Below are 19,039 nucleotides of genomic sequence, written 5' to 3' on the forward strand. Positions count from 1 at the left end.
TGGAATGTACCTCCCAAGACCTTTCCAAGATTGGAGTTCAGTCCTTGAACTGAAACAAGCATGGGGGTTAAGCAGACTTGGGAAGCTGCTCAAAGGATCAATTCTGAGTCCACAAATCAACTTACAGAATAATCCTACTGCTCCGTCAGCAAGTTCCAAAAGTGGACAAACACTCCCATAGAAAGCTTTGCCATGCTCATGCTGTGTGTGTGTGTGTGCGTGCGCGCATGTGCATGAGGTACCATTTTGTCTCCCTTCCTTCCTGTTCCAAATCCCCACCCCCCCAAACAATGATTTGAAGTATGACACACAGGCCTGGAACTCCACATTGACAGAAGACTGTCCGGGGGCAAACGGGCTTTTGTTGTTATCTTCCTCCCAGTTAATTGGCCATTGTCTAACTGCAAGCATGTCCTGTTGAACTTCCAGATTAGCACGGAACAAACACGAGGGCAGACTAACTCGGGAGACAGAAGGGCTTAAGGGTGTTGATTCAGGATACAAGCAAGGTGATCAAAGGAGTTTCGGCCGAGAAGGAGGGGGGAAGAAGGAGCAGGGATTTGGCTATATAAACTCTTGGTATATTCTCAATAAACGTGATATTCCATTATCACCCATCGTGTGCGTGAGTTTACTACAATAATTTCCTTCTATTGCAACCACTGGGTGGTAAATTACGTGCATTATATCTTGTCTTTGTCTGGGACATGTATTGCTACTTTTAATCTAACAGGCTTAATTCAAGATTGAAAGGACTTATTGACAAATAGAATGAAAACCTATTGTAGCAGAGTTGTATATATTTAAAAAAATCCCTAATAATTCCATGTATAAAAAATATTGAAGATCAGCATGACTAGACTGACATTTTCAGCAATCGTGTTACATTAGATTACATATTCTGTATAGTGTTAAATGTTAAACTGGTTATTCAAAATTTCATTCATGGTTCCAGATAATTAACAATGTATAATTGTTTCTTGTATAACACATCCCAAAAATCACTCTCCTTTATTCAGAAAATTTCTTCAGCGTTATTTTTTAAAGTTTTTAAACACTTCTTCACTAGTAAACATTGAAAGTTTATCCACTACCATTTTGTAAATAATTCCTTTGTCTTGGAAGTGGACCACATATGCAAATTAAACCAATATTGTGAGTCAAGACTCTAAGAGATCTTTATATTTAGAACAGGTTTTAATTTCTACCTCTTGCCTGACACATTTGAAAATGCACATACATTACTTCATTTAATATCTTAAACTATTTAAGATACAAGTCTGCTGAAGAAAAGCCATCAACATTACTTTAAGCAATTGAGAGGGCAATTGAGCCCTCAAGCATTCAATGTTAGTACCTTAAGAGATCAATCCTATCAGCAGATGTGGGAAGTTCTGAAGGCAAAGGAAGCACACACACACACACCAACCCCATAAAGTTTCTTTCCCATTGATTCCTGTGGGAGAGTTGCCATAGTTCTTCCCCTGTCCTAAGGGGCACAGAAACCACTCCTGCAACACACATAGACTACCTCTTTTTTTCTTTCTTTTTTTGCGTGCACACTGATGGAATAGTATTGGCTGCTCTAGAAAGGAAGGAACCATCTTAGGCCAAGGCTGTCATATGTGCTGAGGTTGGGGCTTGCTCCAGAGAAGGTCTCAGTTGTCAAACACCCTTTCCTTTGTGACACAATTTACATTTGTACTCATTTCACTAAGTTTATTAATTTGCTGAACCATTTACTCACTCTACTTTCTCATGCACTCATATTTATCAGCCCAGCGGGTGGCTCTAAGTGAATTACATCACAACACTAATCTTATATTGGTATAGAATTGCATCGCTGCAGCCAAAATACAGAGAATGCAGTGGTCATATATGAGTGTCATCATCCTAACAAGGACTGTTAAACTCTAGACTCTAAATCCCAAGCTCTAGATCTAAGCTCACTTTTTCAGTTTTATAAGACTATAATTATTAGCAGACAATTGCTTTGATATATTTCAAGCATTTTATTTATGTTGAGAAAATCTTGTTTATAGTTTTAAAATATCTGAAAAAAGCCAATGTTGAAAGTGGAAATACAAAAGATAATGAAAAGGAAACAAAATGTTAGTGTTTCTAAGTATTTAAAGACACAACAGCATACAAGTGCCCCACTACTGATATTTAAAGATATAGCTGGCAGAAACAATGTAGTACCCTGTGGAAAGCATTTGTGAAGCTGTATATCCACTGCTTAACTGAGTAGAATTGGCATTGTACAAATCAGCTGAAGTTAACTGTGTTAAGAGATTCAGTTATAAACTCTATGGACCTTTAGAAGTATTACTTTGCATATAGCAGCTCTAGAGTCTGAGGGAAAATTACATTGTAATGCTCAAAGATCAGTAACAAACTCAAACTATGAAATAGAAGATGAACATGGCTAGGGGAAGAGGAAGATACTTTAAAAAAAATATTCAAAAAAACACTCTAGATGCTTGTTGTCTAGGAACATGTGCAACATACTGCATAATTGATCATACCTGTAAACCATATTATGTGCAAATCATGCACCAGTTTGTTTGTTTTAAACCTTATTTTGCCTAACAGGATCTATGACTATTCTATGTCCTTCTAACCTAGACAGACACTTTTTGCAAGTGCCAATTATGTTGGACATTAAATACCAGACAGTGCTTTTATTTAAACCAATAATTAGGTTTCTAAAAACACCTTTACAGATAAAAACATTGAAGTTCCTGCTTCATCTCTGCACCAAACTGAACAACCTTGAGGCATCCCTGTCAGGAAAAACATGTGTATGGATAAAGCCCAACAGGTCCCACCCACCCCGCTGTGCTGAATTTCTTCAGTTCTTGAAATAAACCAATCTCTGATATATAAATTAATAGAAACTGGTACTTTTAATAGTGAACTGAAGTACAATTTTTTGAGAAGTATTGTATATAAAATATTTAGCACAGTGAAAGAGCTTAAAGACAGCTTACCTATCATACTCCAATGCTAGAAGAGTTAGAACTCTAAAGGTAGCAAGAGTCCAAAACAACATACCCCCCTCCAGTTTTTAAAGCATGAAGTGTAATGAATAATCCCAAAGGACCTTATATAAGAGTCTAAATTAAAAGAGCAACGTAGTTCGTATTTGGCTTTGCAAGCAAGCTCTAATGAGAAAGCTTCCTCATGATTCAAGGCTTTCCAATGGGGACATAGCACGCATCAGGCTGCCACATGCGAAGGTCAACAAGAACTTGATTTAGTTTTTGCATCCACAGATTACGCTCGTCTTTAGTATCAGCAGATAACCAGTTCCTTTAAAAAAAACACGAAATGAGATTAAGTATTAATCAACAGATTGACTCATACATGGAAAAAATGGGACAAGGTACCAAAGGAACTACCCTCCAGATGTACCCTATTAATCATGTAAAAAGACCCACAAGAATAGCAATACTAAAACTCCCAATTCAACCTGATGACTACAGATGCCCACATAAAAATTTAAAGTAATGGACAAAGTGACAGTATATTCAAATCTTTGGAAAACAGAGTACTTTAAGCCTACAGAAAGTCTAGGATATTGATAAAAGTATCACACATTTGCTTACTTGGTAACACAGAGTGTGTCTTTGCATTGACTAACTAATGTTTCCTTGTCATCCTCTCTCTGGGGCCGAACAGTAATTAGCTCAAAAGTGTTTGGCCGAGCACAGAACTCTCTGTTAGCTGGTTCAATCTGACGATTAGTGCAGTTTGCCAGGTTAATTGAGCCCATTGGATGCTGAAATTAAAAGAGTCACATATCCAAAACATTGAAGTAAGGAATTTAATTATAGTATTTGCATTTGTCTCCTGAAGCTGGAGACTTCATTTTGCAACAAGTAACCCATAGTCCCCTCTGAAAAAAGCATTGTATGGATCCACTCCAAATTACAGTAAAGCAGTGGTGCAGAACCTCAGACTTACAGGCCAAATCCAGTCTTCCTGGTTTTCTCAGATGGCCATGTTGCCTTTCCCCCAACCACTGATTGCTGGGTGGTTTCCTGCCTTTTGTGCAGGTTTTCCCCATTCTAAAATGTTGAAATGCCTCTTCTAAGGCTTAGCTACCAGCAGTAAAAAGTTTCAGCAGAAATATGCCAGTACATTTGGCCACACGCCTTTTGCCTTCGGCCCTGCTAACCACTGGAATACAGCCCCCCCCCCCCCCGAGAGCTTCTCCAAAATGGAACTGGATCCTGAAATTGAAAGAAGTTCTGCTTCTCTGCAGTAAAGTATGATAAAAACTCTCTACGTTGCATTTTTTCAAGTTAAGATCAAAATGAAGACAGCCTCAACATCAGCCTATCCCAGTCTGACTCACGCCAGATGTGTTGGACTACAACCTCTACCATCCTTTGGTGGGAATGATGGGAATTGTAGTCCAGTACATCTGGAGGGGGCTAGGCTGGGGAAAGCTGCCCCACACTATGACTTTTTTTTTTTCAAATCTCAGGGCTTTACATGCATTTTAGTATTGCAGTTACCTTTCTCTTTTCATCATCCGGGTAAGTCCAGTAAGAAATACAGTTGCCAGAAAGAGCACACCAACGCCGATGCCAAGCCCCAAACCCACTAACATCTTCAAACATAGTCTGGAGAGAGAGAGAAATTTCTTTGAGTGCTAATGCTAGTTCTACACATTAATTTACAATTTATTCCTACAGATTCCATTAGAAGTTTCCGTGTTTAAGTATGATGGGGATCTGCACCCTTAGCAACTGAAAAAGTGTTATACCTCCTATTGGTACTTCTTTTCTCTACCCCGCCCAGCTTCTGCTTTCAAAAACCCATCCTAATAGAACTACCCTATGCTTGATCATTCACATACTTCCTCTTTTCTCTGTCTCTCATACACTGAACTTTAAATAACCAGCAGTCAATGGCTGAGAATATTTGAAATTTCTATCTTGCTTTTTTGTCTTTTTTCTACAAAAAGGGCCAGCTTACAAAAGTACCATAAAATCTCAACCCCCCAGACTACATTTTCCCTATAGCACATCTGGAATCTTTACTGTAACTTTCACACAATGCCTTTCTGAAGATATGATCATTTCAGCACAATACTTCTGAGTGAACTGCTATTTTGATCTGGGGATTGTCAGTGACTTTTATTGCACATAGTGCCATCTGCTGGATTCAGCAGTAACCACTTAGCTATATTGTAGCTATGATTTAAAGGCTGTGATCACTTTAATATAACATTAGAGGACTTTTGAATTTAGTCTAGGCCTGCTTCATTAGTAAAGACCTAATCACATAAGGCTACTGGAAGGTTTTGCCATAGTCACAAGTTAAGAAAAACTAGTAAGCCCTAAGTATCAGGACAAACGTCCAAGGAAAATTCTAGAATCTTCCTCCATATCAAGCTATTGACAAGTCTATATATGCAATGAAAACTTACCAAAAAACCTCTCTCCTCCACACAAGAATCTATTTGACATTTAATCTTCAGATATATATGGCCTTCCAGAGAGGATAAAAAAGGAACCTGAAAAATAAATAGATGAAAGATTCTAAGAATTACTCTTATTCCTCTGTAAAGTCACATCTACTATAAAGCAAAACAAAACAAGCACTAAATGCTCAGATTCCAGAAAGATTCTGGAAAGTTTCTCACTGCTTGAAAAGGGAAAGTAATCTCTGGCCATTTGATTAGTCAGAAGTTCAAGAAAATCCATGATCTAAGTGCAGGGCTCCCTAGAGTTGGCACCCAAGTTAGTTGCTACCAAGCTTGAGAAACCGGGGAAGAGGAGGGACAAAGCGTCGGTAACACAAGGCTTGAGATGGGCTGTTGAAATATACATGGTGAAGTGGGGAGAAGCCTCAGTTTTCTACTACATTCAGCAATAGTGACCTTATTAAAAATAAGCAGACTAACCATTCTACACACGATTTTCAGCTCAGTCCTTAACAACAGAACGCAGCAAGTGTGACAGATATGCACATGGATGATTGTTGAATCTGCTTGCACCATTCTGCTCCTGGAATTATTCAGTGAGGGCTACATATACACTATAATTAGGATTACTAATGCACTGTCAGGGGGCAGTGAAGTAGAAATAGATACTGGGACCAAGGCCTTACAGCCGGAAGCCTATTTGTACTCATCCTTTCTTCATCTCAGGCATACTACTTCTACCACTTTTAGGACTCTTTCCTCCCACTCCAAAGTATATAGTGGAATGATCTGGCACAGCATCCACAAAACATGGCTGGTGTGGGAGTTCTGAAGTCAGCCAGCTTGGAGAATGAGGCTGCAACCCCTCAGAAACAAAACCCTCTGGTACTAGCAGTAACATTTTTCTTAGTATTAGTTGTGGTGGAGTGTATTATTTGGAGATCCAGAATAGCCAAGCAACATCCCTGCTTCTACCAAGCAGAAAGTCTACTTTCCCAAGAATACAGACAGCATACTTGAAGGACCAACGTTTGTTTTCCAAAGTTTGCTTGTGTCACTACAGCAAGTTTTAGAAAGATACTCTGTACATATTCAGAGACAGATGGTAGCAAAAACAACTCTCTCATTCACAGCTTTTATGAAATGAAGTATATCTCAACATGGCAAATCTGAATTCAACCCTGATAATCAGCAGATCTACAGCAGTGAATTTAAAGTATGCTTTTAACTCTTCTGTACTCACAGTATAAGCATGTCAAGTTCCATGCCTTAGGCTGAGCTAAGAGCATCAATTTGACACTAGTAAGTTTACTTATAATACTGTGATTTCTGATTCTGAGATGATATTTCTATATATGTATGAGAAAAACAATTATAAATGTACTTAGGTCCCATATTCTATTCTCTCCTTCAACCTGTCGACTCTCCCTACTTAGCTTATATCCCTTCTTGAAAATCAATTGACTTCCTTTTGGCCTGTCAAGTTCACTTTTACTGCAAATTTCCTAAACATTTTTATTGTCCCGCTCGTGCTCTTCGCTCCTCTGATGCCATGTTTCTCGCCTGCCCAAGGGCCTCTACTTCCCTTGCTCGGCTTCGTCCATTTTCTTCTGCTGCCCCTTATGCCTGGAACGCTCTTCCAGAACATTTGAGAACTACAAGTTCAATCGCAGCTTTTAAAGCTCAACTAAAAACTTTTCTTTTTCCTAAAGCTTTTAAAACTTGATGTTGTGCGGACTTTATACTGTTAGTTTTACCCTACACTGTGCCTGCTTACCCTACCCTGTGCCTGTTTGCATTCTCTTCCCCTCCTTATTGTTTTACTATGATTTTATTAGATTGTAAGCCTATGCGGCAGGGCCTTGCTATTTACTGTTTTACTCTGTACAGCACCATGTACATTGATGGTGCTATATAAATAAATAATAATAAATAATGATAATAATGTATTGCACCAAGGCCAAGCTGAACTTGCTACATTAAATGCAACACAGCTCTGCTCTTTCACAAACTGTGAAGTTCATTTTCATGCCAAGAAAACTTTTATTCAACTTGATCCCTCGAAGACCATAATACATCACGCTTAGTAAAAATTTCCACCAAACTAAGAGTGAGGTGGGGGTTGACTACATGACAATTCACACAAGAGTAGAATGGTTCGATCTATTGCTCTAGCTTTGAGCATGGCAGTATGACACACCTTGAATGTTTTTAGTGCACATTCTGTATATAATAAGCAGTCATGCATACTTCCCACAGCCTTTCCCACAATTAATTTTCTTAAGAAGAAGAGCTATGCTGGATCAGACCAAGGGTCCATCTAGTCCAGTATCCTGTTCACAGTGGCCAACAAGGTGTTGGACAAGAACCCACAAACAGGACATGACTGCAACAGCACCCTTCCATCCATGTTCCCCAGCAACTGGTGTACATAGGCTTACTGCTTCTAATACTGGAAGTAGTAAAATAGCCATCAGGACTAGTAGCCATTGACAGCCTTCTCCTCCAGGAATTTATCTAACCCCCTTTTTAAAGCCATCCAAATTGGTGGCCATCACTACATCTTGTGTTAGTTAATTCCATAGTGTGCTCTTCAGATAACAAACCGCTCTGTATGCAATTCTTAAACTACTTCGGGTTTGTGTGCCATCTTATGACACTCACTCTGTCACTAGCACAGAAGAAAGTGGTTCTGCTAGCATACTTCACAATAGCACATTCTTAATTTTATAAAGAACTTTGTCATGACCAGTATATAGAGATAGACTTCTTTTCCTCCAAGCTTCAAAAACAAAAGGGAAAATTGTTATAAAACACTGTTATGCTTATGAGTGGACCAAGTCTTTACAGACTTATATACTGATATCTTATTTTGTTTCACTCACAATTTCATTTCATTTAACATGGATAACCACCAAGGTATTTTCAATTAACATCTATCCCAAGACAAGAGTAAGAACATAAGACGTGCCATGCTGGATCAGACCAAGGGTCCATCTAGTCCAGCACTCTGTTCACACAGTGGCCTGGGTCAGACAACAAGCTAAACCAGGGTGGATTTGATTTAAATCATGATTTAAATCACTACTCAGAAAGACCTGATTTAATCATGTGACATCCCCCCCCCCCCCGGACAGCCCCCCCAAAAAGTGCATTCTTCCTCGCTATATTTTACACAACTCAGAGTTACCAAAGACTCATTCTTGCTGGTATAATCTTAATATTTACAACCAGATGAAGGTTTCATTTTTAGAATAGCAACTTTTCAGGTTAGTTTTACAGTTAGATTGAAAAAATACTGATTTGGTTATACTATTAGAAACACATCATAGGTAGATAATTATGAAATTATTACGAGGTGAACTATCTCCAGTTTAATAGGTTAATCATTCATATTTGGACAACTTTTCGCTGTACTTTATTGGAAGGAGAAAAATAATCTTACAGAAACCTCTGGAAGAGCATGACATTGTTAATGGATTAATGGAATTCATTTAACAAAAAATTTAAACAGCTTCATGCTACATAATTAAAAACTAATCTTTATTTCATGATGAATAACCTTTGGACTATAATGTATCTTAAATAGAAAACTATCTTTAGATAGATTTTTCCTCAAGAATTTTATTTTTAAAAAATCCAATTTAAATAAAAAATGTCTTTTTTTTAAAAAAAAAAATCATTGATTTTTATCCACCTTGCACTAAACCATGCTACTTAACCACAAAATGGATAAGGGAATGCATGCATTCACTTAACCATTTTGTGGTTAAGTAGCATAGTTTAGCGTGTTGTTTTTACCAGGCCAGTGGCCAACCAGCCACCAGCCAGGGACAAAATCTAGTCATTCTTGATAAAAGAAGGCAGTGGTCATCATCAACTAAAGTATTGTAACTGGAACATAATGCCATACTGTTTAAAGTCCCATATTCCCATAGGTCAGGGTGGGCAGCTTGTGGTCTTCCAGATGTTTTGGCCTGCAACTCCCATCACCACTAGCCAACATAGCCATGGTATGGAATGATGGGAGTTGTAGGCCAAAAGACCTGGAAAAACAAATCACCCACTCCTGACATAGATTTCCCCCTTTCTTCTATGAGGAATGATTCCCTTTATGCACACACACAAGGTCCCCATGTGCAAAGATTATAAACAGGTAGCCTCCACACATGTGCACTAAAGTAATAGATTGTAGCCACCATTTGTAGCAAGAACAAAATCAATAAGTTTGTTCAAGAGTAATGCAAGAATATTTATTTGGAAACTTCTGCACTTATTCTCATTTTGACAAGCAGGTTAGAAGTATGGCATTAAAAAAAACCCAAAAGCTCAGCCAAGCCAATATCACTTCTACAACAAAATGCCCAGCCCCAGTTATGCCTAACCTATTCCTATGTAACTGGGATGGCTGAAAGTGGGAGCTGAAGCTCTCATAACTCAATGCCAGAGCACATGCTTTGCATGCAGAAACTCCCAGATTCAATCCCTGATGTCTCCAGGTGGGGCTACAAAGCTCCTGCTTGAAATGCTGGACAGCTGCTGCCAGTCAATGTCGACAATACTGGGCTTAAGTAGACCAATAGTATAAGGCAGTTTCTTATGCTCCTAGATGTGTTTAGTCATAATGCCTCTCATTAGAATGCCCAATTTTCAGAAAGGAAGGTTACCAAGATTAGTACATTTAATTTTGCAAAATTTTAGTGTCCCCTGTTTTTAACTACTGAGTGAAGCAAAGTCAAAACAAGGCTTTGAGTAAGGAAGTATTTACATCATGGGCTGCAATGCTGAAAACTGAATCCTTGAATACATCTACATAGGACAGTCTCAGGCTCCTAATGATGTGCTTGCCACCCTTGACTCAACTTAACCCAGAACAGAAGCATGAAGAGCTCCTGCAAGGACATTCTTCCCTAAAGATTACTTGCAATCATCCAATTTCTAGTTTGAAAACTTTAAAGTGGTCCTTAAAGCAGCATGTCAATATAGCCATAAGCAAAGTTTAGTGGCAAAACATAAGCAGCATGCATTGCGAACTCTTTTTAAAAGAAACATAGCAACCTTATCTTGGAACAAACAACCCAGTAGCTCTCTTTCCTTAACTCCATAATTTATCTAGGAAAAAAAGAGATGGGCAATGCTGAATGCAACCAAAAGCAAAACAAAACAGGAAAAAAGATGAACACAGCAGCATAGCGCTACTGATGTACATTTTCATTGTGTCTGTTTCGTTTTTAAGCTGTACATCAGAGCAACATACTCAAGCTAAATGCCAGCCAGTCTCCTGAGAGGAATGAAGCAAGTTTCAAAATGGTTTGATGTGCCTTACAGCCAGTGTAGAGTTTAAATATACACATGCTAGAAGTGAAGCTCCTACTTCCTGATCTACAGCTGACGCATGAAAATTATTTTCCTAAAGTGCCTGGTTTTTACCCAAACAGTAATAGTACTATCAGGATAACTGTATGAATTAAGTTGTATTAAGTACCATTGTTTAAATGCTGAAGATGAAAGTACTTAGGAATGGACAAATAAACTTATATAAATTGCAGACAATCTTCTGAAAAATCCAACAACTGCCAATCCCACTATATATGTTATATAGTGTAAAGTAATCCATAATAAAAAGGTATATTTTCTTCCCTTTGGAAAGCCTTCATTTGAATCAAGCCAACTGAATAAACCAAGATAACTGAAGAAATAAAATAAATTAATTTGGAATTCTTTCATGTGATGTTAAATAAGTAAAACAACTATTACTTACTTTACAGCACAATCATTTAAGACATAAAATTACCAATATGCACCAAATACTTTTTCATGCAATTGTTATGAAGCACACAGGTTTTTAACCCTATGCATTCACCTTTTGGATATTCTCGCAATATTGCTTTTAAGTTGACAATGCAGAATGGCAAACTTCAGGCTTGTGGGAACTACTTTGGTTTTTACTAGAACCTTGAGATCCATGAACTAGTGACCACTGCAAAAGGCACACACTTAGAATTAAAGAATTTTGAGCCCAGGAATTTGTTTCAAGTATCAGAATTGAAAAGAGTTCACAATCCTTTCCTGTTACCCCAAATGTTTTTTGTTTCAGCAGTATAATTTAGGGATGGATGGAGGAGAAATTTTGTTGTGGCTTTTGTTTGAACAACTGCGAGCGAGAAATCCTTGGCAATCTACTGCAAATAATCTAGATCTAAAAGTAAATTCAGATCTACCTTCTGCCCACCTCTGCACTAAGCTATCGCTATACGCTGAAGTAGCTTGCAAAACAAACGCACCCTTGAATAACTTGATTACCTTGTCCAATAAGAATTTGGTATTCCCTACTGAAGACAGTGAAATTGTGTGTGATCCAACAAGAACAAAGTTACTTGTGCGTACAGCATTGGGTCCACCTGGACTTGCCATGGCTGAAAAGAAAAATGATAAGGAGATTATTATAGCTGAAACCTTTGATTAATCTAACCAATTAAAAACCTTTTTAATTGACTATAAGCACACACCCTAATTACACAATAATCTTTAGTAACAAAAACTGCAGGCAGCAGGGATCATCTTAGAAGAGTGATTCCCCAATCAGTCTCCTTCAGGAGGGGCTGCAATTAAGATGGTATCTGCTCCACCTTTACCTCACTATCTAAAACAAAAGTATGCTTTTAAATTGTGACTGAAGTCATATGCAGATCTGTTTTAACTCTAATTTGATTAATTGACAAGATTACTTTAATTGGATAATAGCACTACTTATTACACACGAAATGCAAGAATTGAAAATGGCAGGAAGTATTTACAGTAAAGTTTAATGTGTTAGCGTTCTCTGAAATAAATACATATTACTTACAAACATTCCTCATATTTTAACATTGTGGCAGTTAGTAAAGTATACAAAGGAATTTCCTTCCTAAATCTTTGCATCTGCATAAGATTTGGATCAGTACTAAGTCTCCATACAAAAATTCTGACTAAGGAGTTTACATTTGTGAATCCTGTAAATTTCAAGTTGCTATCTCATACTTCACTTCCCGTCTGTAAAATGGAACGATCCATTCTCACAGGGGCATTATTATAAGTGGGGGAGCAGCAATTTCAAACTTTGTAATTAGGGTAACACATAAAACGATGTTAATGGTATACATCATGTCTGGATACAACAACAGCTGAGAACCTTTCCTCCTCCCTGCTACCAACTATCACTGCTGAGGCCATCAGGGGAAGCAGCAGCACTCAGGCACCCTCCAATCTGCCTGGATTCACCCCTCCTTGCTATCAAATGCCACAGAGGAGGACGTAAGAGGAAGTAGCCCTTCCACTGTGTTTAGAACCAACTCCATGACCTGCTGAAGATTGCAACAAAGACCCTAGTGCCTGGATCTACCTTTTTCCTCCTTCCTCCTAATTCCTTTTGTGTCATTTCTTTTAGATTGTAAGCATGTGGGCAGGGATTGTCTTATCTTTGTAAGCTACTCTGAGAGTATTTCGGGGGGCAGAAGTATGGGACAGAAATGCCTTCATAAGTAAGAAATAATAAGGTATATAGATTCCCTCCTACCCCTACAATAATCAGTATTAGTAGCAAAGTAGAATACCAAACCCCAAAGTTTTACTTACCTGGCGCAAGAAGATTAGTCTTCTACAAGGAAAAAAAAAACGTTGAAAGAGGTTATTCAATAAATATTTTAGTCAGTACACTTGAGGAATTTTGTTGCATTTTGAAAAACTGGCTATTTTTTTGTCGCTTTTGCAAAGAGGGACAGCAAGAACAAAAGATTTCACACATAATCATACCTATTGGAAACAATAGACTTCATTATAGCCAATTGTAGCTTTTTGAGATGACAAACTAGTTTTTTTTTAATTATTCAAATATTAGTACTTACAGTAGTAATGGATGTCAGTAATCTCTTTGGAGTAATAGCCTGTGACATTAAAGAAGGCACAATAAATGTCAAATACACTACTTATGTGACATCATAAAATAGAACCATATATGTTTTAAGCACTAAAACAAAGTGAACAGATAGCTAATTCTCAACATTTAGTGTAAATTTAGTGTTAATAAGCTCTAGGAACAACATTTTAGTAAAAACAAAATGTTATGTGCTATATCTTTGCATTAAGCTCCTTTACCACAGGACAGTGTCACCAAGATATTACAGCTATTATTTTTACCTTTGACTTAGCTGTTTTTTTCCTTTTATCAGAGCCTACGGATTCCTTTTTCTGTACCTAACAGAGAGGGAGAAGTGAAATCAAAACGTTAAAAGCTTATTGCTCCCTGAAGAGTTCTTTAAAAAAAACTCATGTATATTAAAAGAGAGAGGGAGATACATACCAAGCTATAAACTTCAATATTTATCTCAAAGTCACTGGACACATCTTGCCTTTAAAAATGGAAAACAAGATTATATTCAATTGAAGTTTTAAAATTCAGAAAAATAATTGTGGTCACTCACAATGAATCTATGCCCAGACAAGACATTGAGCCATAGGGCTCCAGAACCACAACTCCTGGGTCAAAAAGGCAGAGGGGTCCATCAGCCATTCCACTGCTCCCCAAATCAATATTTTGATTATCCACTGTTTCTAGGATTGCCTTTATGAGTGTCAAGGAATCATGTTTGTTTACTATCATCTCCCCTGTTCCTTTTTGTGGCTCAGCTTGTAGTGAAATGAACTCATGAAGTTGGACAGGTAAATGAAGAAGAGAAAATTATGACTTATGATCTGGCAATGTATTACAGAATGTCAGTATTTAGTCTAAAGGATGTGTGTATTATGGGTAGCCACCTGTTCTGAAAGGCACAATGCTTCATGAAAGAGTTTGCTGAGGACCATATAACCACCCTGCATATCTCCGCTATGGAGTACATTTGTGGACAGTGCAGCTGATGCAGTGACTATTCTAGTAGAATGAATACTTAAGTGCACCTATATGCACATTTGTTGAGATTCATAACCTAGCATGATACAGGTTTTTATCCATCGTGTTAGTGTGGAGTTAAAGTTTCTTCACAAAGGAGATAGGATAGAAAGGTCAAAAAGGCTGTGTGAATGTTTGTTCATTTATGTGGATCCTGAGTGCTTCTGTAATGTCTAGCTTCTGCCAGATATGCTCAGAAGGGTGGCTGGGGGAGAGAATAAGCCCTGGGACCTGTGAAAATGTATCTGGTATATTTATATGCCACTTTTCTACAGTGGACTGTACTCACAACAGCTCACTATAGATATTAACTTATCAGAAGACACTATTTAAAATTAAAACAATGTTACAAAACATCAATCTAAAAATATCAAAAACAAAAACAATTCAGTAAATGTAACAAATTCAGCATTACAATGAAAGAAGTACTGAACAAAATCAAAATGTAATAAAGATAATTCACATTACTAATACTGGGCAGGTTCTACACTATTGCTTTATAATGGTTTATAACACTATTGACAACTGTTGGGGCCCATGACATATTCCATATACTGTTTTCCAACTGCTTTCAAAGTGTTATACCTTGCTTGGCATAGATCTAGCCCTCCAAGGGGCACAGCAGCCTGGCTAAATACAGTTCAGAGGGGGTGGGGAGTTCTTACCAGTCTCAAAGCCTCACAACTGTCTCCTTCATCCCTCCTCTAGAGGAGGCTGCCCACAGTGAAAGAGAATAGCTGAGAATAGCAATGAAAACACATCTTCCCCCAGCTGGTTTATTAAATCTTTTTATTTGCAATACAACATAATAGCAACATTCTGCCTGCTGTTTTTACTGTTAGTAATGGAAATGACCTTTTGGAATAAAAGGAAGGGTCTATTCTGAGGACACAGAAGTGTTTTCTGATTGATAAGGCATTAAGTTCTGACATGCTTCTGACAGAGGCAATGGCTATGAGGAACACCACTCTAGGAGAAAGGAGGTGCAAAAGCACTTATCTGAATGGTTCTAAAGGTAGTTTAAGTAAGGCCTGAAATATGGTGAAGTGATTCTGTGATCCAAAGGTGGACTAATCAGGGATGCTCCTGCGAGGAAATTTTTAAGGTGCAGGTGAGACCCTAGTGGTCTAGAGGGCAGTCTGGACAGTTCATAGGAGAGTAGAAGCCTGATCTTTCAGTGTGTTAGGCTTGAGGACTAGCTCAGGTCCCCTTGTATGAAAGTCCAGCAAACCTCATATGCCCACCTGCTTGTGATCTACTCTTTTTCTTGCTCCACTGAATAAATGTTTTCAAGGAGGGAGGCCATAACAAGAGGTTACTGCTGTAGGGATTAATGTAAATTCTCTGCAGCTGGAGGTGTGCCACTAGTGCAACCATCAACTTTGTGAAAGTGCTTGGGGCTGAATAAAATCCAAATGGGAGAATTTTGAACTTGATAGTGCAGGTATTTGTAGGCAAACTAGAGAAATCTGCAATGGGCAGGTAGGACTGGAATTTACTGAGGTGCTTGAGATGTAAAATTGCATGCCAAACTTCTCCTTTCTTTGGGACAAAGAAGACTGAATAGATGCCAGAGAACCTTTGAACCCTCTGGACTGTGTAGGCCCAAAGGTTGATGACTGTGAAGTTTTAGCCTTTGCTGGAAAATCTGGACCTGTTTGATGACAGCTTGCTGCTCCTGACATCCCCATTCCAAATCTGAGGAATAATAGTCAGACTCCTTAGAGGATTGGCACTGAGACACCACGAGGTGTTTAGACTTGTGGTTGATCTGAGTCTTCTCCCCCTAGTACTACTTTTTAAGGTCTCCTGATCAGCAATGGTTGCTTCATTTATCTGGGGGCAGGGCAGGGGTTCAGAAAGGGTCCCATGGGAAACCCTTACCTGATCCAAATCAAACTCTGCATCAGCGGTTGTGAAAATGTCCTCTGAGCCGAAGAAAGGCTCGTAAAGACCTAGATTGCCCTTTTGCGCCATCTGGTGGCTGGCACAATAATCACATCCAAGTCCTTCCACTGGCTGTGGTGTTGCTTTTTCAGTGTTCTAAAAGTTTTGGTGGGCTCCAAAAAAAGCAGTCTCTTTAGGGAGGACTAAATCTTGACCATCCAACATGGAGGATACTTTTGTTAGACCATCCAACATGGAGGATACTTTTGTTAGGCAGAACCCCCCCCATCATGTCAACAGCTAGGATTAACTTCACTACTGAGTAACTATGGTTTCTTTCCTGTGAGTGGCAGGAGTTTCTCTTGAGGCTATAAAAAACTGCTGCTTGCTTTCTAACAATTGTAGCATGTGTTCCATCTTTGCATCAGGAAGCTTGCTGGAAGAACACTTCACAGATGGAGCCATTGCACAGAGTGGAGAGGCAATGACAGGGTGAGCAAGGAAGAAGAGGATGCGGGGCAAACTAAGGAAAGGGAAAGAGCACAAAGGTAGGTTGTTTCGGAAAGGTAGAAGGAAGATCTGAGCTAAGCAGAAGAAAAAAAGAGGTACCTAGCTTTTGTTCGGAATGAAGGAAGGAAGGAAACAAACGGAGGAGAACAGGGGTAGAGGTCAGTAAAAAACCACCACCACCCTCTATCATATCTTTCCTGCATTCTGAGTGACATAACCCATACTAGATACTTGTCACATCAAGCAGAAGTGCTTTTTATTTTAATGCCTTCTACTCTGCGGAGTTTTCTTTATGATGTTGCTGCTGTTTTTAGTAACTTCATTTTTAAACTGATTTTGTTATTTTATATTTGTGAGCTACTTGGGGAGGGGGGCATATGGGCCCCAAACATAGCATATGAATATTTATATAAATAAAACAAATATTAAGTAGCCAAAGAAGTACTTACAGTGTAAATGTTGTTGTAAAAGTAAGAGCGTCTCCATTCAGGGAATTTGCAGTACTTGCTAATGGCGTTGCAACCATGTTTTCTGTTCCTGCTTTTAATATGATTACATAGTAGTAGTTTGCTGTTTCTGTGAATAGTTTAACCAAATATCACAATCAGAGATTTATAAAAGCAGCTAACACAAAACTAGAGACCAAAATGCTTTCTTTGGCATTTTCCCTGCTAATCAGCGTACAAAATAAATCAAGTTAAATATATCAGCTTAGAAACATCTTTTAAAAAGCCCATCATATTATTCAATGGAAAGATAAAGTCAGAAATAGAAGCTGGAATAATCTACAAGTGCCTTAGACCCAAAATGTTCAAAAGGCCAGTCCTCCAAGTCAACCTATACAACCATTTCCCACAACTAGAACACAGGTGTACTGCAAATAGCAAATCTGACTTGGAAAAAGTTCTTGCCCAACCCCAAATATAGCAATGTTCAAACTTTGGGCTTAAGAAAGGAAAACCCATCCGATCAGTCTCCCAAGAGCAGAATACCTAAACTGCACTTAACATCTATATAATGCTTTCAAGTATTATAAGTGAAGCACATGCATTATCTAGTTGTAATCCTTATAACCCTATAAAACAGAGATGTTGACCATTCCGCCAGAGTGAATTCAATTTCAGAGAATCTGTTATAGGCTGCATTCCAATGGTGGGTAGGCCTGAAGGCAAAAGGGATGAGGCAAAAATGCCAGCATATTTTAGCTTAAAGCTCTTACTGCCAGTAATTAAGGAGAGGCATTTCAATCTTTTAGCATGCAGAAAATGATGCATAAAAGCTGGGAAGCCACAAAATGGTCGTTGGCCAGGGGGAAGCATTTGGAGAACCTGAAAACTAGACTAGGACCTTGGGACGCTGGAGGTTCTGCACCCCTGCTGTAAGGTAAATCAGAGCTATCATCATTGAAGGGATGGGACAGAAACTGACCGGGTTCGGATGACATGATAACACATAGTAGGTTAAATAATCCATGGTGCATTATTTAACCCATCATGGATTATTGTGTCATGTGGCAGGATTTTTTAACTCATAGTGGGTTAAATAACCCACACGAATAAACAACAGTGGGTTATTTAAACCACCATTGGGTGTCGTGCCATGTGGAGGGCACCCTGGGTTACTCTGTCGGCCACAGTTGCAGAACTGCCGTCGCTCTAGACCAGCTGGCAAAACTTATTTCCAGGATTCGCCTAGTAAGAGATTGTGCACAGAGCCCGAGAATGCCCAAACCCTGCCCACAGGCTGCTCAACTGTCAAACACCCTTGTTGGTTTGTGGCTTGACCTGCACGGGCTTGCCCACTGCTATTGAGGGAATGGGATTTAATTGGGTCACCCATAGAGAAATCTTGTGTTTACAAAACTGTCTCAAAAATATAGAAAAATGGAACTGATCCCAGTGGGCTATGACTTTGGATCTAGAGTGGCACAGGTGACTGGGGGAGTGCTACATACAAAGTTTGGGCATGGTCCTGAAAGCCCCCCGTGGAGATATAAGCAGTGCCCCCTAATCTGAGCTCCCACAATCTCTCCATCACTGCCTGTTAGAGTGTGGGGATTTCGCACTGCCGCAGCCTCTCTCCCACCCAGGCAGCCTGCCTGCCAAGTTTGGGCATGGTCCCATCAGCTTGAACAGAGATCTAAGTCTCACACCCTTTTCCAGGACAGCCATGATCTCTCCATCCCCAGCTGTTGGGGTGGAGGGATTTCACAATTCCTCCTCCTCCTCTCCACCTAGGCAGCCTGCCTGCCATGTTTGGCACAGTACCACCAATTT

The 19,039-nt window shown here is 39.0% G+C and overlaps 1 protein-coding gene across 1 annotated transcript in view; it reads right to left on the reverse strand.

Moving 5' to 3' along the window:
- Positions 1 to 1,563: 1,563 nt before the first annotated feature.
- Positions 1,564 to 19,039, reverse strand: part of ANLN (anillin, actin binding protein) — a 37,264-nt gene continuing 19,788 nt past the window's right edge. The window contains exons 15-26 of the mRNA XM_063129636.1: positions 17,213 to 17,339; positions 13,779 to 13,827; positions 13,616 to 13,672; positions 13,324 to 13,362; positions 13,055 to 13,076; positions 11,744 to 11,856; positions 10,499 to 10,552; positions 5,444 to 5,530; positions 4,527 to 4,634; positions 3,612 to 3,784; positions 2,832 to 3,315; positions 1,564 to 2,765 (exon numbers count right to left, since the gene is read on the reverse strand). Coding sequence (XP_062985706.1) covers positions 3,192 to 3,315; positions 3,612 to 3,784; positions 4,527 to 4,634; positions 5,444 to 5,530; positions 10,499 to 10,552; positions 11,744 to 11,856; positions 13,055 to 13,076; positions 13,324 to 13,362; positions 13,616 to 13,672; positions 13,779 to 13,827; positions 17,213 to 17,339 — 953 coding nt within the window. The 3' untranslated portion in view covers positions 1,564 to 2,765; positions 2,832 to 3,191. The remainder of the gene's footprint in view (positions 2,766 to 2,831; positions 3,316 to 3,611; positions 3,785 to 4,526; positions 4,635 to 5,443; positions 5,531 to 10,498; positions 10,553 to 11,743; positions 11,857 to 13,054; positions 13,077 to 13,323; positions 13,363 to 13,615; positions 13,673 to 13,778; positions 13,828 to 17,212; positions 17,340 to 19,039) is intronic.

This window comes from Elgaria multicarinata, chromosome 1 (genome assembly GCF_023053635.1).
Source record: "Elgaria multicarinata webbii isolate HBS135686 ecotype San Diego chromosome 1, rElgMul1.1.pri, whole genome shotgun sequence".
In the NCBI taxonomy this organism is placed as follows: Eukaryota; Metazoa; Chordata; class Lepidosauria; order Squamata; family Anguidae; genus Elgaria; species Elgaria multicarinata.